Here is a 22507-nt window from a genome sequence, read left to right as displayed (position 1 = left end):
AAAGTGAAGGCGGGACTTTGTCTCCACAACGACTGTGCGGTGGTCACTCTTACCAGTACTATCATGGATAGATGCATCTGCGGCAGGAGATTGGTGAGGACGAGGTCAAGTATGTTTTCCCCTCTTGTTGGTTCCCTCACCACTGCCACATACCCAGTCTAGCAGATATGTCCTTTAGGACTCCACCAGCTCGGTCAGTAGTGATGCTACCGAGCCAGTCTTGGTGATGGACATGGAAGTCCCAAACCCAGAGTACATTTTGTGCCCTCACTACCCTCTGTGCTTCCTCCAAATGCTGTTCAACATGGAGCAGTACTGACTCATCAGCTGAGGGAGGGCGTAGGTGGTAATCAGCAGGAGGTTTCCTTCTATGTTTGATCTGATGCCATGAGACTTCATGGGGTCCAGAGTCGATGTTGAGAACTCCCAGGGCAACTCCCTCCCTACTGTATACCACTGTGCCACCACCTCTGTTGGGTCTGTCCTGCCGGTAGGACAGGACATACCCGGGGATGGTGATGGCAGTGTCTGGGACATTGTCTGTCAGGTATGATTTCGTGAGTATGACAATGTCAGACTGTTGCTTGACTCGTCTGTGGGACAGCTCTCCCAACTTTGGCACAAGCCCCCAGATGTTCGTAAGGAGGACTTTGCAGGGTCGACAGGGCTGGGTTTGCCATTGTCGTCTCTGGTGCCTAGGTCGATGCCGGTGGTCCATCCGGTTTCATTCCTTTTTATTGACTTTGTAGTGGTTAGATACAACTGAGTGGCTTGCTGGGCCATTTCAAAGGGCAGGTAAGAATCAACCACATTGCTGTGGGTCTGCAGTCACATGTAGGCCAGACCAGATCAGGACAGCAGATTTCCTTCCCTAAAGGACATGAGTGAACCAGATGGGTTTTTACAACAATCGACAATGGTTTCATGGCCATCATTAGACTAGCTTTTAATTCCAGATTTATTAACTGAATTCAAATTCCACCTTCTGCTGTGGTGGGATTTGAACCCATGTCCCCAGAGCAATACCCTGGGCCTCTGGGTTACTAGTCCTGTGACAATACCATTAGTCAGAAGACTAACCTGGTGGGCAACCTGAGTTTATTTTTGAATTATACTGACAGTTTAAACTGGGAGAGAGACTGTTTGCTCTTGGACTGCAAAGACCTCCCCCTGGCTGGCTCGCCACAGCCTCTCCTGTCTGCTCCCATCTCTTTCTCACGGAACTCCAAATCCACTGAAGACATGAATCACAAGAGAGAAAAGTCTCCTGCATCGAACAAGGTTTAAGAAGAATATTGGGCTCCAAAGAAAAGGAAGGTCTAACTGCAATCAAGGACTCGACAGCGAGCTCAAAGAACAGTAACCAAAACCATCTTCTGATATTACCTCAAACTTTTCCACGTTATTTCTTCTGCTCTTTTCTGTCTCGATTTGCATGTTTGTTTATCGCGTATGCTTGTTGCGTATCCGTAGGCATTAACCAAGCTAGAGTTTAAGTTTAATAAAGTTCAACCTTTCTTCTTTAAACCTAAGAACACCGATTTGGCTGATTTATTTGCCTTATAATTGGACAGCGAGCTCGCCACTGGTATCAGACCCACCGGCCGTCCATGTCTCCGTTATAAAGACGTCTGCAAACGCGACATGAAATCGTGTGACATTGATCACAAGTCGTGGGAGTCAGTTGCCAGCATTCGCCAGAGCTGGCGGGCAGCCATAAAGACAGGGCTAAATTGTGGCGAGTCGAAGAGACTTAGTAGTTGGCAGGAAAAAAGACAGAGGCGCAAGGGGAGAGCCAACTGTGCAACAGCCCCAACAAACAAATTTCTCTGCAGCACCTGTGGAAGAGCCTGTCACTCCAGAATTGGCCTTTATAGCCACTCCAGGCGCTGCTTCACAAACCACTGACCACCTCCAGGCGCGTATCCATTGTCTCTCGAGATAAGGAGGCCCAAAAGAAAAAAGAAAGAATAATTGGACAGTAGTGCACAAGGATTTAGTAAGGGGGAGCTAAAAACTCGGTATGTTTAAAATTAAACCCTTTTATGGTAAGACCAGGTGAAGGCTGAGAGGGAACCCCTAGGCCCCTTTCTCACCTGATTGTAAACCTTCTCTGAACTGTGTTACAGCCGCTCAGGACAAAGCCCCCAATCAAAATATATGATTCTGAATATGGTGGGAGCAACGCACTGTCAATTCAGTACCGTCGCTCTTTAAGCTTTCCAAATTGTAAAAAACAACCAAATTGAACAATCTAGTAATCCCCAAATGAAGCGAACCAAACCAGGTTTTCTTTAGATATCAACAAATTAACTATTTATTAAAGAAACTAAAATCTTAAACGCTACTAAGATAAAGCAATATCCAAAGACCTTATAACTTATTTAAAAATCTAACTCCCGCATTCGCATACATATACTCAGTTTTAAATTAGTTGACCGAAAAAATAGAAAAAAAAAGTCTTTGCTAATTACGTTCCTGACGAATGGTCTTCGAATACAACACAGTCAAAGTTCACTTGCAGTCTTTCAAGGTCCGATGCGAATAGAAGGTCCTTCCAAAGATAGGAGTTCAACAGTTCGGCTGTTGTAGTATTAAACTCTTTTTTTTCCAGCGATGAACACAGCAGATCTCAATAATTTGTTGTGAAAGAAAAAACTTTTCTTACTTTTTACGGAATTAATTTGGCTTGAAACTTTGTAGAATTTTGAGAGAGAAACAACACAGCATTTTTTCCTTTAGTTTAAATTGTCTCAAAGTTCTCCCTCTTCCTTCAATTGCTGGAACAGTCTCTCAACTGACTGCTGCTCAGCTAATTTTTAAAAGTCAAAACTGCAACATTGAATCTCTGTCCTTTCTCTCTCTATGGATGTTGCTTGGCAACCAGAATGCACTTTGGCTCACTGAGCCTCTGGAACTTTCTGCCTTAATCTTTGATCTTTTTACAGCCTTAAAGGCGCACCGCAATATTTCCGAGGAGGAAAAAAACACAACACAGGACCGTGACAGCTGCTTCCAATCCATTTACATCCATTCTCAAATAAAGAGACCAATACTGTACACAGTACTCCAGATGTGCTCTCACCAATGTCCTGTATCACTAAAGCATAACCTCCCTACTTTTATATTCAATTCTCCTTGCAATAAACGATAATGATCAGCCGTGATTGTATTGAATGGCGATGCAGACTCGAAGGGCCAAATGGCCTACTTCTGCTCCTATTTTTTTAAATGTTTCTATGTTTTCTATGTTTCTATAACATTCTATTAGCTTTCCTAATTACTTGCTGAACCTGCATACTAACTAACCTTTCGCGATTCATGCACTAGGACACGTGAAACACTGCATCTCAGAGCTTTGCAATCTCTCACCATTTAGATAATATGCTTTTTCATTCTTCATGCCAAAATGGACAATTTGCCATTTTGCCACATTATGCTTTATTTGTCAGAACTTTGCCCACTCACTTATCTTTATCCCTTTGTAGCCCCCTTATGTTCTCTTCTCAAGTTACTTTTCTACCTATCTTTGTGTTATCAACAAATTTAGCAACATGGTCCCTTCATCCAAGTCATTTATTTAATTGCAAAATGTTGAGGCCCCAGCACTGATCCCTGTGGCACACCATTTGTTACATATTGCCAAGCAGAAAATGACCCCTGTTTCCTGCTAGCTAGCCAATCTTCTCTCCATGCCAAACTTTTACCTGCTACACCATGAGCTTTTATTTTCCTCCATAACCTTTGTTGTGGCACCTTATTAAATGCCTTCTGGAAATCTGAGTACAATATATCCACCGGTTCCCCTTTATCCACAGCACATGTTACTTCTTCAAGGATCTCCAATAAACCATGTTGCCTCTGCCTGATTACCTTGAATTTTTCTAAGTGCCCTGCTATAACGTCTTTAATAATAGCTTCTAACATTTTCCCTATGACAGATGTTCAGCTAACTGAAGTTGTAGTTTCCTCCTTTCTGTATCCCTCCTTTTTTGAATAAAATTGGCTATTTTCCAATCTAATGGAACCTTCCCCAAATTTAGGGAATTTTGGAAAATTACTCACATCCTTTTGAAATTAAATTAATTTAAGCCACCTGTAAAGATAAGTTTGAAGAGTGTTTAATTATTGATAGTGCAATGTTATCCTTTCTATTTGAGAAACATAAATTTAGTGATATAAATACACAGCTGCTCCAGACCTAAGCTGACGTTTTGGAGTTGCCTACTGTAAGTGCCAGTCCCTTACCTGCCTTGGTGTGATACAGTTTCCAGACATGCAATGCCAGCTCTCACACCACTTCAGGCTAGAATTATCTTTTTTTTTAGGTCATTGATTCTACTTGACTAGATTGTGTTGCTGAGTTGAGGGACAGGAGCATAAGTACAAATGATAAGTACAGGAAGTGCTTCAGAAGAGAAAGAAGACCAATGTTGTAAAATGAGAAAAAGTCAATTGAGTCCGAATGTCCTCCTTAAAGGACAACTTTGATGTTGGGATAAGTGCTAAGGATGGAAATGCTAATCTTTGGATAAGTCCTAGGTGCCTTTATAAACTAATCATGGTTTAAATAATAGCATTTACAAGGCTTCTTCGAGCCGTGTATTCACATATTTTGGTGGAGCAGATTGAGCTGTTTGCACACTAATCACAAGATTTTAATTTGTTGTCTAACCAGTATGGATACTGGGGGAAATTTCATGGACATCAGCATAAAACCTTTTCTATTAAAAGTGCGAAGCTAGTGTCAACAGTTCTTTTCATTCATTCATCGGTGAGGCCAGCATTCATTATCCATCTCTAATTGTCCTTGAGAAGTTTGTGGTGAGCCACCGCTTTGATTACAACTGTGTGGCTTGCTAGGCCATTTCAGAGGGTAGTTAGGAGTCAACATCAATGCTGTGTTTCTGGAGTCACGTATTGGTAAGAACGGCAGATTTCCTTCGCCACAGGGCATTGGTGAACCAGATGGGTTTTTACGACAGTCCGATAATTTTATGGTCACTATCACTGATACTAGTTTTTTTTATTCCACATTTAATTAACTGAATTTAAATTCCCCACCTGCCATGGTGGGATTTGAACTTAGATATCCAGATCATTAGTCCATACCTCTGGATTACTAGTCTATTAACATAAACAATATGCTACTGTGCACCATTGTCACAGCTTGGGTCTCCTAAAGCTAGCCGCTAACGCCAAAGAATACTTCATGAATTTTCTAAGGCCTGCATTCAGCATGACTTTTTTTTTAAACAAAAACAAACAGCACTAAGTACATTATAAAAGTAACTAAAGAAGCATACAGACTGTAAAGAATTGACTTTGGATTTCATCATCCGAAATCTTCATTTCCACTGAAATGGATGAGTTGAAGGTTCCACAGCACAGTCCCGTAAATTATTTGGGCGAAGTCTTTACTATCCCTGGCTACCCTACACTAAAACACTGAACGTTATCTTTAAATGAAAAGCCCCAGTTGAAATTTAGTGCTGAGCAGTGATGGGATTCATTTTGCTAGGCAGAATGAGAAGAGGCAATACAAACTAAATAGTACATTTTAAAGAGTACAGGAGCTGCGGCCTGGGGATACGCGCGCACAAACTTTAAAAGACTGTTCAAAAGATACATGCCTGGAGGCAAGAAATATCACTAACTTGTTTGAGTTCTTTGAAGTAATGGATGCAGTTGATGAGGGCAGTGCAGTTGATTTTGTGTATATGAACTTGATAAAGTACCATGTAATAGACTTATTTGTAAAATTGAAGCCAACGGGATTAAAAGGGCACTGCTGAATGAATATGAAATTGGCTAAGGGACAAACAGCAGAGATAAACGGTTGTTTCTCAGACTCAAAGCAAGTGTGCACTGATGTTCCTCAGAGATTGGTGTTGGGAACTACTGCTACTCTTGATGTATATTAACCTGGAATTGGGTATGCCCGATAGGGAATCATTTCAAAGTTTGCAGATGACACAAAACTCAGAAATATAGTAAACTGTGAGGAGGATAGTGATAGAATTCAGGAAGACATAGACTGGTGAAATGGGCAGACAGTTGGCAGTGTTGTGATTCATTTTGCTAGGCAGAATGAGGAGAGGCAACACCAACTAAATGGCACATTTTAAAGAGTACAGGAACTGCGACCTGGGGGTATGCGCGCACAAACTTTATAAGACTGTTAAAAAGATACATGGATCCTTGGCTTTAGAAACAGAGACATAGATAAGCAAGGAAATTAGCTAAACCTTTATAAAACTCTGGTTAGGATCCAGATGGTGGCCAATCTTGGATATCACACTTTTAGGAAGGATATCTGTGCAGTGCCTAAGAGAAGGTGATGAGAGATTTGTTAGAAATGTATCCAGGATGAAAGACCAGAGAACTTGGGCTGTTTTCCTTAGAGCTGGGAAGTTTAAGGGGAGATTTGGCAGTGGTGTACAAAATCACATAGAGTAAATAAGGAGCAACTGTTCCAGTCGCTAAGCAGAGAATGCATATTTAAGGTAGTTGGCAAAAGAACCAAAGGTGGCATGAGGAACAAGATAAGTTACACAGTGAGCTGTTATGGATGCACTGCCTCAATGGGTGGTGAAAAGAGATTCAGTAATAACTTTCAAAAGGCAGTTGGATAAATACTTGAAATGGAAAGATTTATAAGGCTATTTTGAAAGAGCTTCTGAGTAGGATTAATTGGATCACTCTTTCAAAGAGCAGACATGATGAGCTGAATGGCCTCCTTTTGTGCTGCATCATATGATTCTGTGTAGCTGTTGCTAACATTCTCAACCTTATTTTTAAATCCCTCCATAGCCATGCCCCTCTCTATCTCTGTAACCTCCTACAGTCCTACATCCCTCCAAGATATCTGCGGTCCTCCAGTTCTAGCATTTTGTGAATTCCTGATTTTAATTGCTGCACCATTGGCAGCCATGCTTTCAGCTACCTAGGCCCCAAGCTCTGGAATTCCCTCCCTAAACCTCTTTTACTCTATCCTTTAAGATGAGCCTTAAAACATGCCTCTGACAAAATTTTTGGTCATCTGTTTTAATATTTCCTTACATGGCTCGGTGTCAAATTTCATTTGATAGTTCTTCTGTTGAAGTGCCTTGAGCCATTTTGCGACATTAAAGGTGGCATATAAATGCAAATTTTTGTTGCAGTAGAGCAGTGATCAAAATGAATGGATCAATTTTCACAGTAGTCTACTTACACCTGGTCTTAAACTCAATACTGGATTGCAGCTAGTGATGCTGGTGTATTTGGGCAATTGGCTCAATCAGATTTTGAGTGCTTAGATTTAGTTGTTGCCAAATTATCACTTTAAAAGCACAAAATTGGGCTTCACTTGCACAGTACTTGGATTACATTGAAGTGGGATAAGGAAGGAAGGGAAGTAAAATACATGACAGGTCTTAATTTTGTAATACTACACTCTGCTGATATGAGGGACACCACAGTTCTATTCGATCCTTAGTTTTATTTGAATATTCAGCATAGGAATAGGTCATTCAGCCTCCCCTGTCTGCTGTGCCACTCGGTTAGATCATGGCTGGTCTGTACATTGTTGCAGACAGGTGGTAAGGGGTGTAGATGGTTCCCACTGTTCACCTTCTAACTGACTGCAGTCGTGTTTTGTTTAAAATGATGAGTTAGCTCAAATGTATTTAGGGTCAATAAACAGACAAATGGCAGGTTTTCTTGTAGGGTTAAAACAGAAAAATAACTATCGAACAATATTTATTCCCTGAAACATCACTCACACATTCATTCACTCTCACATACACACTCGAGAGGATAGATAGGTAAAGAGTAAGAGTTCAATGTGTGGTAGGTGTTCTTGGTTTACAGTAAATCTGTTGAACCTTCTAAGTAGGACGTGCTCTTTCAAAGGTGCAGGCCTGGGTGTTTGTAGTCTTGAACGTGTTGAGGTGTTGTAGATTTCTGGTGGTTAAGATTTCAGACTGGAGGTGGCGGTCACTTTCAGTTCTCTGCTGCACCAATTTGCAGTGTAGAATTAGCAACAGGGTTGCTTCTTGTTTAGGCTGGGTCTTTCCACAGCCCCTGGCTAGACTCCTTCCATGATGTTGCTATGATCTCTCCCTCTCTCTTGAGATGGTTGCCTTTTAAGGTAAAAATTCATCATGTTAGGAGTTTTGTTGTTTGACACATGGCCTTCTCCCCTGGTGTGATCACACAACAGACGAGGATGTGGAATCCAGGATGCTCTTTGGCTGTCTGGATGGGTACTATTTTGTTATGATGTGTCTACTTCACATCTTTGTCTCAAAAGAAATCCATTCAGTTCTGGAGTATCTCATGATGGTTTCAAGATGGGTATGGTTGACATCTCTTGGTCTGGAATGTATCCTTTTGTCCTTTCGAGACAGTGAGACAGTTTGAATACACAGGCCAGGTCATCTGACCTTCGATAGTTATCTTGCAGCACATTGACCATTTTTCTAAAAGGAAAAATCAATTTCCAAGAGTCCACATTGAATAAAGTTTGTATCTTAAAAGTAGAATATATGTCTTAACTGGACATGATATCATCAAATCTATTTTTCTGTCTTGGCTCTATAATCCCTTGAAACCCTCAATTAACAAAAGTCCATCAGCCTCAGTCTTGAAAGCTCCAATTTATCCAGCATCCACAGCTTTTTAGGGGAAAGAATTCCAGATTTCTACTACCCTTTGTGTGGAAAAAGTGCTTCCTAATTTCTATCCTAAATGATCTAGCTCTAATTTTAAGATTATATCCACTCATTCTTGATTCTCCCACCAGAGGAAATAGTGTCTCTATATCTACTCTGTCGAATCCTTTTAACATTTTAAACATCTTTATCAGTTTACCCCAGCTTTTTCTTTTTTTAAGTACTGTAGTTAGGTTTTGCATATTAAATTCTCCTGTATCATGCAATACTCGCTGGTAAGGTTACTTTCTCACAAGAATAAATGTCTTACCAGCAGCTGTCCAGTGGTGTTGCTTTTGAGGGTGGAGGAGGTGTACAGGAGCAATCACGATGACTTCTCATTCCCTGTGTTCTGTGGGAAAACCGCTCGGTTCATCAACCAAGGTCATGTGGGAAGTCATTGCTAAAAAGCTTATCACACCATGCCACAACATTTAAAAATACTGTCATCCACCATGTTCTGGAAACATTCATAATGTTGTATGTTTGGAAATATTTTTTAAAAGACTTTTTATGTGATCATTTCAATCAAACATCATTCACAATTCATGAATGAAGTTGTATTATGCCCTTGAATAACTGTTTTTTCTTTATTGCAGATGAATTCTAATGCACAAAGCTCAAGTGAGGCTAGGTAAGCGATGCACTTGTAACAAATAAATAACAGAAGATTGCTGTTCATTGAAAAATAAAGTCCATTTATTTGGGATAAACGAGAGTCTTTAACAGCTGTGGCTAAGCAAAGAAAGCAGATGTTGGACAATGCTGTAGAACTCTGACTCTATGACATTTGCTGAATACCAGGAAACAAAGGGGAGTGATCAATGGTAATAGCTCTAGTTGTAAAGCAAAACCAGTAGAGAATTCCAAGGGTCAGCCTTGGCATCCCTGCTATACATAGTAGCTGTGATTTGATTAAACTATTTAAAAATCTAAAGACACATGTAATGCCAAGTGATGTAGGAAATAGGATGATGATAGGAGTAAAAATCGAAGAAATCAGTAATCTTAATACATAATAAAAATCACAAATGAAAGTGCGTGTGTAGCAAGAATTACGAATCAAATTACAAAAGCATCCTTATTTATTGTTGATTTGTGTTCAAATTATTGGGTTTAAATTAAAAATGTTTTTATATATCGAGCCGTCACTGAAGTAAAACAGCAAGAGCACAAGCACAATTGTTAGTTTCATTATTTCTAATTGTAGGTTTAGCCTGTAGTGACTTTTGCTATTTTTCTGTTTTCATTTACACTTGTTCTGTGGATGAAACCAGTTGATTTGCGTCCTCTCTCCCAATTGAGGGCAATTCTGTTGAACCTCAAAAAAAGCTGTCTGCGTCCAGGAGCTTAGTGTTGCAGAGAGCTGCCGGTAGTCTTAGAGTTTAAAAGTACCCAGGCTGTTTCCAGTGTTAAAGATAGAAATGCATGTTTCTAGTAGTGTTCAGCAATTTTATTCAGTGAGTAGTTGAGCAAAACAGACAAGAAGCTCATTGGTTCAATACCCAGTCTGTGCTGAGTTCATTGAGAAATTCCACAACAAACCTGTTTAAATTCTTTCCTAGGACAAAGCAAGTGCCTGAAGCAAACAATGAAGCTTTCTGCCCTGAAAAAGGTAATAAATCTTTAATATATTGTATTTCTAGATATTTAGATAAGATTTCAATGCTTATATTTAGCCAAACAATAGTGTTTACAAATATTTCTGTTCATCAAACAATCCCAGTGATAGCAGATGCCAGGCATCTAGTCAGTGTCTGCTGATGTTGAATATATTAGATATTGTCAATGTCAATTAATGATGGAATACTTTGATATCTTTTTACATTGCATAAAATAGAAATATGACCGTGGACCTGATGCAGTATGGTTTCTGTTACAGTTGGTGGTATGATCAGATAACACGGAGGCCTATTTTTAAATCTGGGCAAACATTTAGGCATATTTAATAATCATGCAACTGGAAAAATAAACTTTGGTAGTTTCCTCATCTTTCTTCTAAGATGCAGCCTTTACACAAGCTGGAGTGAGACAACATCAGGTCATATCCTGGAAAAATTCCAGAAACATTGTCACCTTAGGCACTCCACGTGTTTCTTAGCAGTCCCACATTGTGCCCACTCCTTAAGCTTCCGTTCATATTATGTTTGTTAATAAAAGAAATATGAACTCAAGGCCTCTGGGATGGTTGGGCAAATGTTGTGTTGGGGATGCTTCTTTAAAAAAAAATAAAAGTTACTAAAATAGTTATTCCTTCTTCAGACTGCATTCTCCATATGCTGCTGGATATATCCAAAATAGTACCAGAAGAACCTGCAGAGAAACACAAACCTGGTTATAGGAATAGATTGACCAGATACTAAATCTAAGTAGTAATATCTGGTTAGCTGTATAACATATTATTAATGTTAGTCTGCTTGAGAACTCAGGCTGCCATGATGGAATATATAAAATGCTACTTTAGTAATACTGAAAGGTTATCATCAAATTGGTAAGTATAGTATGATTTAATATAGCAAACCTGTACTTTGATGCAGTGGAATCATTTCACAAACTCAGTTTTGGATCAAAATTCTGTCTTAACTGCTTCCTAATTTAAATGGAAACAGACTAGCATTTTGGGTAAACATTTAGTGGATGTCTGGAGTGGCAAACAATCGAAAAGGTAAATCAAATAAGACTTAAAGATTTGTGCTTACAACTCACTTGCATGCCATACTGAAACCAAAGCTGCTATTCAGGTGAAGAATCATGGGAACAAAAAGGCCTTTGAGCCCCTTGGATCTATTCTGCTATTCTGTCATATCATGGACTGTCCTATCCTCAACTCCATTTACACAACTTTGTTCCAGATCCCTTACCTGAAAAGAAATTTGTGATCTCAGTTTTAAAGATTTCAGTTGATCTGGCATCCACAGCATTTTGGGGGCAAGAGTTCCAGATTTCCACTACCTTTTACATGATAAAGTATTTCCTGATTTCACTTCTACAAGGGCTATCTGTAAATTTATTTTGTCCCTTGTTCTGGATTCCTCCACGAGAAGAAATAGTTTCACTTATGGTACGACCAGGTCACAGTCCAGAGTGTCTGCAGCCACGGCATGCGGTAAGTCCATTGAGGTGAAGAAGGAGCTGCGGGACCCGAGAGAAGTCCTGTGAAAAGGTGCCCCGAACACCCAAAACATCCACGAGCGGCCCCCCCGGCCGCAACTTCAAAGCGCCCGCGGGAGATGGCTCGGAGAGCATCTGCAGCGCACTGTCGGCAATGCTGCATGCTTTTATTTAAACCACTGCAAAAAAAAAAACCCTTAGCAAATGTAACCACCTCTAAGTCTGCCAAAAGATGCTTCACCTCCCGAAGGACGTAGATGAGCTTTCCGGACGTCGATGGTGGGCACTGAGGAAATGGCTTATTACCTGCACCAGATTCCACCCCCCCTCCCCCCCCCTTTACCCCCCTTCCACCCCCCCCTCCACCCCCGTCCCCTTCCCTGCTCCACCCTCTCAGCTCACCCCCTCACAACCCCGTCCCAGCCCGCCCCCCCCCCGCACCATCTTCACCCCGCACCCCCTTCCCCTGCACCCCCCCCACCCCCTCCCTCTACCCCTCCCCCTTGCATCCCCTCCTCCCACCGGCACCATCCTACACCTGTGTAGGGGCCCCAACAACCCCACTGCCTTGTGGGCGTCTCGGGAGAGACCAAGGCTAAGGGAGTAAACCCTAACAGAAAATCCGGAGCGGAACCCCGTAGGCGGTCATGTGTCACCTTTGGCATGTTTCCGGCAGTTCCTGCAGCCATACTGGTGCCAAACGTCGTGTCCTGCACTCCTTTGGACCCCACCAGAAAGGCCGAGAGGGGGGTTTTGACGACTGGGCAACTCTCAACCTCCATAAATTTGCCCAGGCATGCGCCATGGAGAGGTCACTCACTGACCACCTCCAGGCGCGTATCCATTGTCTCTCGAGATAAGGAGGCCCAAAAGAAAAGAAAAAAAGAACGACCAGGTAAAAAGGGGTCTAGGGGTACCCTCTCAGCCCTTGCTTGGTTTAACCGTAATAGGGTTTAATTTTTAAAACACTGTTTTTAGCTCCCCCTCAGTGATTCCTTGTTCACTGCTCCAATCGTAAGGCAATGAAATCATACAGGTTACCTTAGACTTAAACAAGAAAGCGAGAAGTTTATTAATCTTAAACTCTAATCCGGTTAACGACTATGAATATGCGACACGGCCACGCTAGCAAGCATATGCGATAAATACACGTGCAGATAGAGACAGAAAATGTAGAAAGAATAAAGGGGAAATGTTTGAGGCAATATCTGTTCGTTATTTACTGTCCGTTGAGTTCAATGTGGAGTCTTTGGTTGCCGGTAAGTCCTGCTGTTCTTTGGGGCCCAGTTCACGCTTCAGCTTGTTTCAATGTCGGAGTCTTTTCTCTCCTTGAGGTTTATGCGTCTTCCATGGGTCCGATGGCTTGGGAGAGAGAGAGACAGCCAGAAGAGAGAGGCTTGCTTGTTCCAGCTTCAGTTGCAAAACTGCCTTCTGTTCTTTTCTGTGAGGCACAAATAAAAGAAAGTTGGCCAGCAGGTCAGGCATGTGACTAGCTGTCTTAACCACTTCTGCATTTGTGGATTGTATTATCTTAGCAGTCCCTTGAATGCATTTCCTTACACCTTCAGTGTCTAAAGATCAAAATCCATTTGGGCTAATTGGATCAGGGAATAGTCCTTTGTCTCCACAAGCAGCGTCTCTTAGTATACAAATGTCCTTCCAGCCCAAATGTCTGGTGATTTCTTTAAAAAGTCATTTATTCACTCCAGCAACAGTTTATAATGAATGTTCATATGACAAAATTAATATGCCTCATTCTTGGCAGGTGGGGATCTGCATGAACTGTACATACACTATCAGATCCTTTCATCATTTTTAATACAGTACTTCAGGTCTGTCCAAGACTATACAGCTGAAGCATCTTTCAGCCCTTTTGTATTCCAATCCCCAAGATGAAGGCCAACATTCCATTAACCTTTTTGTACCGGTGCAGTAGCTTTCCGTGATTTGTGTCTATGGACACCTAAACCCCTTTACTCCTCCACAGCTCCCAATTTTTCACAATTAAGAAAATATTCTGATTCGTCTTTCTTGGATCTAAATTTTCTTTCTCCCATAGTTTTGTCCATTCACTTAATCTGTCTATTTCTTATTTCCTACTTTCATCTGCACAGCTTACAGTGCTTCCTAATTTAGTGTCATTTGAAACTTAGATATACAACTCTCTGTTCCTTCATTAAAGTCATTTTATGTATATGGAAAGCTGAGGCCAAAGTATAGATCGCTGGTGAACACCACTTGTGATATCCTGGCAATCTCTTGATCCCCTGTTCTGACTGTTACCTCCCAAGTGATTGCTGACTATGCCAAGGTTACTTCAAATTCCATATGCTCTTACTTTTGCTATTAATCTCTTGTGCTGTACCTAATCAAATTTCTTCTAAAAGTCAATAGAGACACCTCTATCCGCTATCAGAATTAGAATTAGAACATTACAGCGCAGTACAGGCCCTTCGGCCCTCGATGTTGCGCCGACCATCTGACCTACACTATTCCATTTTCATCCATATGTCTATCCAATGACCACTTAAATGCCCTTAAAGTTGGCGAGTCTACTACTGTTGCAGGCAGGGCGTTCCACGCCCCTACTACTCTCTGCGTAAAGAAACTACCTCTGACATCTGTCCTATATCTTTCACCCCTCAACTTAAAGCTATGTCCCCTCGTGTTTGCCATCATCATCCGAGGAAAAAGACTCTCACTATCCACCTTATCTAACCCTCTGATTATCTTGTATGTCTCTATTAAGTCACCTCTCCTTCTCCTTTTCTCTAATGAAAACAACCCCAAGTCCCTCAGCCTTTCCTCGTAAGACCTTCCTTTCATACCAGGCAACATCCTAGTAAATCTCCTCTGCACCCTTTCCAAAGCTTCCACATCCTTCCTATAATGCGGTGACCAGAACTGCACGCAATACTCAAGGTGCGGCCTCACCAGAGTTTTGTACAGCTGCATCATGACCTCGTGGCTCCGAAACTCGATCCCCCGACTAATAAAAGCTAACACACCATATGCCTTCTTAACAGCCCTATTAACCTGGGTAGCAACTTTCAGGGATTTATGTACCTGGACACCAAGATCTCTCTGTTCATCTACACTACCAAGAATCTTCCCATTAGCCCAGTACTCTGCATTGCTGTTACTCCTTCCAAAGTGAATCACCTCACACTTCTCCGCATTAAACTCCATTTGCCATCTCTCAGCCCAGCTCTGCAGCCTATCTATGTCCCTCTGTACCCTACAACACCCTTCGACACTATCCACAACTCCACCGACCTTCGTGTCATCCGCAAATTTACTAACCCACCCTTCTACACCCTCATCCAGGTCATTTATAAAAATGACAAACAGCAGTGGCCCCAAAACAGAACCTTGCGGTACACCACTAGTAACTAAACTCCAGGATGAACATTTGCCATCAACCACCTTCTTTCAGCTAGCCAATTTCTGATCCAAAGCTCTAAATCACCTTCAACCCCATACTTCCGTATTTTCTGCAATAGCCTACCGTGGGGAACCTTATCAAACGCCTTACTGAAATCCATATACACCACATCCACGGCTTTACCCTCATCCACCTGTTTGGTCACCTTCTCGAAAAACTCAATAAGGTTTGTGAGGCACGACCTACCTTTCACAAAACCGTGCTGACTATCGCAAATGAACTTATTCTTTTCAAGATGCTTATAAATCCTGTCTCTTATAACCTTTTCCAACATTTTACCCACAACCGAAGTAAGGCTCACAGGTCTATAATTACCAAGGCTGTCTCTACTCCCCTTCTTGAACAAGGGGACAACATTTGCTATCCTCCAGTCTTCCGGCACTATTCCTGTCGACAATGACGACATAAAGATCAACAACAACGGCTCTGCAATCTCCTCCCTGGCTTCCCAGAGAATCCTAGGATAAATCCTATCTGGCCCAGGGGACTTATCTATTTTCACCCTTTCCAAAATTGCTAACACCTCCTCCTTGTGAATCTCAATCCCATCTAGCCTAGTAGGCTGTATCTCAGTAATCTCCTCGGCAACATTTTCTTTCTCTACTGTAAATACTGACGAAAAATATTAATTTAACGCTTCCCCTATCTCCTCTGATTCCGCACACAACTTCCCACTACTATCCTTGATTGGCCCTGTTCTAACTCTTATCATTCTTTTATTCCTGATATACCTATAGAAAGCCTTAGGGTTTTCTTTGATCCTATCCGCCAATGACTTCTCGTGTCCTCTCCTTGCTTTTCTTAGCCCTCCCTTTAGATCCTTCCTGGCTAGCTTGTAACTCTCAAGCGCCCTAACTGAGCCTTCACGTCTCATCCTAACATAAGCCGCCCTCTTCCTCTTGACAAGCGCTTCAACTTCTTGAGTAAACCACGGCTCCCTCGCTCGACAACTTCCTCCCTGCCTGACAGGTACATACTTATCAAGGACACGCATTAGCTGCTCCTTGAATAAGCTCCACATTTCGTTTGTGCCCATCCCCTGCAGTTTCCTTCCCCATCCTACACATCCTAAATCTTGCCTAATCGCGTCATAATTTCCTTTCCCCCAGCTATAATTCTTGCCCTGCGGTATATACCTGTCCCTGCCCATCGCTAAGGTAAACCTAACCGAATTGTGATCACTATCGCCAAAGTGCTCACCTACATCTAAATCGAACACCTGGCCGGGTTCATTACCCAGTACCAAATCCAATGTGGCATCGCCCCTGGTTGGCCTGTCCACATACTGTGTCAGAAAACCCTCCTGCACACACTGGACAAAAACAGACCCGTCTAAAGTACTCGAACTATAGTATTTCCAGTCAATATTTGGAAAGTTAAAGTCCCCCATAACCACTACCCTGTTACTCTCGCTCCTGTCGAGAATCATCTTCGCTATCCTTTCCTCTACATCTCTGGAACTATTTGGAGGTCTATAGAAAACTCCCAACAGGGTGACCTCTCCTCTCCTGTTTCTAACCTCGGCCCATACTACCTCAGTAGACGAGTCCTCAAACGTCCTTTCTGCCGCTGTAATACTTTCCTTGATTAACAATGCCACACCCCCCCCTCTTTTACCCTCTTCTCTGTTCTTACTGAAACATCTAAATCCCGGAACCTGCAACATCCATTCCTGCCCCTGCTCTACCCATGTCTCTGAAATGGCCACAACATCAGGATCCCAGGTACCAACCCATGCTGCAAGCTCACCCACCTTATTCCGGATGCTCCTGGCGTTGAAGTAGACACACTTTAAACCAAGTTCTTGCTTGCCAGTGCCCTTTTGCGTCCCTGTAACCTTATCCCCTACCTCACTACTCTCAACAGCCTGTACACTGGAACTACAATTTAGGTTCCCATTCCCCTGCTGATTTAGTTTAAACCCCCCCGAAGAGCACTAACAAATCTCCCCCCCAGGATATTGGTACCCCTCTGGTTCAGGTGAAGACCATCCTGTTTGTAGAGGTCCCACCTACCCCAGAAAGAGCCCCAATTATCCAGGAAACCGAAACCCTCCCTCCTACACCATCCCTGCAGCCACGTGTTCAACTCCTCTCTCTCCCTATTCCTCTCTTTGCTAGCACGTGGCACGGGCAACAACCCAGAGATAACAACTCTGGTTGTTCTCGCTCTAAGCTTCCACCCTAGCTCCCTGAATTTCTGCCTTAAATCCCCATCTCTCTTCCTACCTATGTCGTTGGCGCCTATGTGGACCACGACTTGGGGGTGCTCCCCCTCCCCCTTAAGGATCCCAAAAACACAATCAGAGACATCACGTACCCTGGCACCTGGGAGGCAACACACCAACCGTGAGTCTCTCTCGTTCCCACAGAACCTCCTATCTGTTCCCCTAACTATGGAGTCCCCAATGACTAATGCTCTGCTCCTCTTCCCCTTTCCCTTCTGAGCAACAGGGACAGACTCTGTGCCAGAGACCTGCACCCCATTGCTTACCCCTGGTAAGTCGTCCCCCCCAACAGTATCCAAAACGGTATACCTGTTGTTGAGGGAAACGGCCACAGGGGATCCCTGCACTGCCTGCTGGTTCCCTTTCCTTCCCCTGACGGTAACCCATCTACCTACTTCTTTTACCTGAGGTGTGACTGCCTGCCTATAACTCCTGTCAATAATCCCCTCCGCCTCCCGAATGATCCGAAGTTCATCCAGCTCCAGCTCCAGTTTGCTAACGCGGTCTGCGAGGAGCTGGAGTTGGGTGCACTTCCCGCAGATGCAGTCAGCAGGGACACTCTTGGCGACCCCTACCTCCCACATTCTGCAGGAGGAACATACAACTGCCTTTACCTCCATTCCCACTATTCTAGATTCACAACAAATCTACTGAAAGCTATGTTAGTGATCTCCTCAAAAAATACAACTAGATTATTCAGACATAACCTACTCTTCACAAATCCATGCTCTTATTGATCAACTCAGTCACTCTGGTCCTGATGATATATTCCAGTAACTTTCCGAAACTGATGTTAAACTGACAGATCTAAAGTTAACTGGTTTCTTCCTCCCTCCCTTCTTAAATAACTTTGAACCAAGATACTGTCCACAAGATGAAGCACCACAATCTTTCTCCTCCACACTTTTCTCAGTGTCATATGATTTACTCCTTGAATAATGTTTCTGAAGAGTAGATGATGAGAAGGTGCAACTTGCCTCCACAGGAGGGCATCATTGGGCTGTCAAGTTAATCAGCATAAGAATAAATCTTTTGAGGGAATTAAACTCTTCGCATAATACATCTGCAATCTAGCGGGAGCACACATGTCATTGTGGGGGATGGATGGAAGATAGAGATACTATGGCCTGAATTTTGCGGTCAGTGACAAAGCAACGGTGTTCACCGCAGACTGCACAAAGAAATACAAAGTTACCTTAGGTGGGCTGCAGCGAGAACTTGTGCTTCTTGCTGCAGCATGGTCCAACGTCGGAAGGATCTGCGAGGCCCAGCAGTGTGGCAAATTGTTGGCAAAGCCATGCCCCCAATGATGTCACAAGATGAAGACACGTCCCTTAATGGCACTCTTCAGCTCAAAGGCAGGTGATTGTTTTCTTATGATTTTAAATTCTTTTAAACACTTCGAGCACTTTTTGCAACTTTTAAACACTTTCAAAAACTTTGAAAAATTGTTATAAACTTTTAAATCAAACACTTGTAAATACCGTAACAAACTTTGACCATCCAGTGACTACTCCTAACGAACATCTTTGACATAAAATAAATTCAGACACCATCTCACACTGGTAGCACATGAATCTCCTTCCTTTTCTCTCCTAGTCTGGAACTGCATTGAAACTGTCTGGAGTGATTCAGAAGAAGCTTCTGCCCCATCGCGCCCCAGTCTTCAAACATGTGTTAGGAAAGGATGAGCAAAAACTAGGATTTATAATCCTTATTACACTGTTAAGACAAAGTGCTTTCCGGAAAGAAGGCAGTGGAGAAACACAAGTGCTTTGTTTTTACTATCCTTTATTAAGTCCACAGTAAACAGTTGTCTCTGCTTGTCATCTCTTGCACTGACAGCGTTGCATATAATTTAATGGTGTTAACAGATGCTTATTGGTGAATGTATTCTGCTTCAAACACTCATCTGAACAACTCCTAAGATCATATTGCCCAAACTGGAAAAATCATAAGCCCATATACTTCAAAGATTCCCTTCTGCACTCTTTGCTATCAAGTAAAGGTTCAAAGATCATCCATTAAAGAATGCAATTTCAATCTATAATTCTGGCTTACTTTTTTTGCTTTGTTCAGGATTCTGTGTCTTCGAAATCCAGATTTTCCTAAATGATGCAGATGTGAATATACCGTCAGCTATATATAATAAGCCTCAAACCTGTCGTTTTCAAACAGGACCGGAAATGTGAAATAAAAACAGGAAATGCTGGAAATACTCAGCAGGTCTGGCAGCATTTGTGGAGAAAGAAACAGAGTTAATGTTTCAAGTCGATGACCCTTCTTCAGATTTTTATTTTTTAATTTAGATTTTCGGCATCTGCAGTATTTTGCTTTTGTAGGACAGAAAATGTCTCCAGTTAATTTGCATGTAGACTGCTGGTTGTCATGTGACATTCATTGTTAAGGTTAAACTTAATTTTAATGTGAACATTTTAAGCTGTCTAAAGATAATTTTTCATTCACTGCTTTGGAAAGTATAAACTGCATTCCCTTGCCTGCATCACTCTCTGAGCAAACTGGCCATGCTGCCTGAGGTTCTGCTTCTCATAATGCTAATTTTTCTAGAGGATGGCCCAGCTTCTCTCACTGACAAGTTGAGGAGAAATGCTTTCTTTTAATCTTCTTTATAAGCCTCACTCCTCATCACCAGTGGGGCTCTCAGGATGATTTGTTTCAATGTATAAGGGCTCTCTGAATGATTTTCTTCAGTTTATAACAGTTCCCTGGATGAATTTTTTCTGCACTGCTGCAAAAATGGCTGACTGCACATTTCTGTTGAATATAAATCTGGGTAAAATTGGTTTCTACTGAATTTGTTCTTTGATTTTATTTCTAGAATATTTACAAAGTAAAAATGGAGTAACATCTTTTTTAATCCTGTTTGCAACAGAGAATCTCAATATTTTGACTAGTGATATTTTTGTTGCAAATTGCAGTGAAAATTTATAATTAAGTTCATGTACATGAACAGAGTTCTAACACAACCAACAAATTCATCAACATTGCTGCTGCCAGTGCCTTCCAAATGGATGAAAGGTCTCGACCTGAAACATTAACTCTGTTTCTCTCTCCACAGATACTGCCAGACCTGCTGAGTATTTCCAGCATTTTCTGTTTTTATTCCTTCCAAATGGTGGAAGTGTTCCTGAGCAGGCTCTGCGCCTGCTAGTATCGGCCCTAAAAAAAAACAAGAAAATGAGGGTAACTTCTGGGCAATCAGCCCAAATTGTCAAATTACAGGTCCCTGCTGTTTTACAAAGCAGCCTAGTGGAACTATCAGCATGTGCTCCTTCAGAGCCCATTGAGGCACACCGTAACCTCCAGTTTTCGGCGCACGTGCAATTGCTGGGGTTTGTGGTGCTGTTCCGGCCCTCAGTAGCAGTAAACGTCTCAGCATTCACTGCTATTGGGACCGCAATATCTGGACCTATGTACATTTGGACAAGGACATCTGTGACCAAATCTTTTCTAGGCTCCTCCTAAAAGGTAGGAAGATGCCATTTCTCAATTGTTTAGTCATCATTGAAATAGCGGTGCTGAGGGAATTGCAGGAAAGGGTTGTTCATAGGCAGAGGCACTTTTTACATCATATCAGGTTGTCCTCAGACACACAAAACCTGGAGAAAGGTATGTGGTAATAGTTCTCTTCTTGCAACAACTGATTATGCATGTCCTTTCATTTTTAAAGGCTTTGCATATTTCTGCTTTTCAAACATTTATAAATTACTTTTGCTTTTTATTTCTTAGAAACTACCTTTTTTTTAAACTGTCTTTTAATGTCTTTACAAGGACAGTTGTGTATAATCCTTGGGATTGTTTATTAAATGCTCAGGGAGATGGTGGCGTAGTGGTAATGGCACTGGACCAGAGACCCAGGCTACTGCTCTCGGAACATGGGTTCGAATCCCACCATGACAGATGGTGAAATTTGAATTCAATTAATCTGGGAATTAAAAAGCTAGTCTAATGCTGACCATGGAACTATTGTCAATTGTTGTAAAAACCCATCTGGTTCACTAATGTCCTTTTGGGAAGGAAATCTTACCGTCCTTACCTGCTCTGGCCTACATGTGACTCCAGATCCACAGCAATGTGGTTGGCTCTTAAAATGCCTTAAAGTAGCCTAGCAAGCCACTCAGTTCAAGAGCAATTAGAAATGGGCAATAACTGCTGGCCTAGCCAGCGATGCCCACATCCCACAAACAAATTTTAAAAAAAAGTTGTATTCATCAGCATTGTTATCTATACTGCAGAACTTCAGAAATGTATGAACAAAAAAAACTTTATTTTGTTTAATGTACCAGTACATAATGTGGGGAAAGATTAGAGGATGGGATTGTCCAGGTACCAATCTGTTCCTGACATTGCATGCAGCAGTGTCAACCCTTCAGTGCTGTCAAGTTGGACCCATGTCCCTGGTTCAGTGTTGATTTGGCACTGGTAATTAGAAAGACTGGCACCAACTCATTCTTTCCCTTAGCTGGCATGAATTCAGTAGAGGTATCGAGCTGAGATTGTACTTTGGTACCATTTAGTGCTGAAATGGCACGAGTGTTGAAACAAAAGCTAGTAGAATCTATGTGCTCTTGTTTTATCTTCATAGTAATTGGTTTCATTTTTGTAGCTGCTTAAAATAATGCCTTCTTGTGAGGTACATAGGACAATCTCTGTAACCAGGTACCTTGCTGTTTGTCATTTGAAGAAAGCAATTGAACTGATCTCTCCAATATATTCAAGAAATAGAGTTGGGTTTTGTTTATAATTTAAATTAATAATTTTAAAAAGGTAAACAGGTCAGGTGCCTTTAATGCATCGGTGCAGACTCGAAGGGCCTCTTCTGCACTGTATTATTCTGTGATTCTGTAAATTCAAATTTTCATACAGTGTGTAATACACTTTTTTCCCTTAAAAATGGATTTCACATACAGGGAGTGAACATTTGAACCTGATGTTGTGAAAAACAAATTGAAGCCTAGTTTGAGCTTTACTTGAGAATGCAAGAGCAGGAATAGTCACAAGGGCTGGAAT

General features: G+C 41.9%; 1 protein-coding gene across 3 annotated transcripts in view; it reads left to right on the top strand.

Moving 5' to 3' along the window:
* Positions 1-22507, top strand: part of LOC137374581 (E3 ubiquitin-protein ligase DZIP3-like) — a 200254-nt gene that overhangs the window by 22789 nt on the left and 154958 nt on the right. For all 3 annotated transcript variants that reach the window (XM_068040905.1, XM_068040904.1, XM_068040903.1), the window contains exons 3-4: positions 9293-9327; positions 10259-10308. In XM_068040905.1, coding sequence (XP_067897006.1) covers positions 9293-9327; positions 10259-10308 — 85 coding nt within the window. The remainder of the gene's footprint in view (positions 1-9292; positions 9328-10258; positions 10309-22507) is intronic.

The sequence above is a fragment of the Heterodontus francisci genome, chromosome 10 (assembly GCF_036365525.1).
Source record: "Heterodontus francisci isolate sHetFra1 chromosome 10, sHetFra1.hap1, whole genome shotgun sequence".
Lineage (NCBI taxonomy): Eukaryota > Metazoa > Chordata > Chondrichthyes > Heterodontiformes > Heterodontidae > Heterodontus > Heterodontus francisci.
The sequence above is the reverse complement of the archived record's forward strand: the minus strand, read 5'-3'. Positions and strand labels throughout refer to the sequence as shown.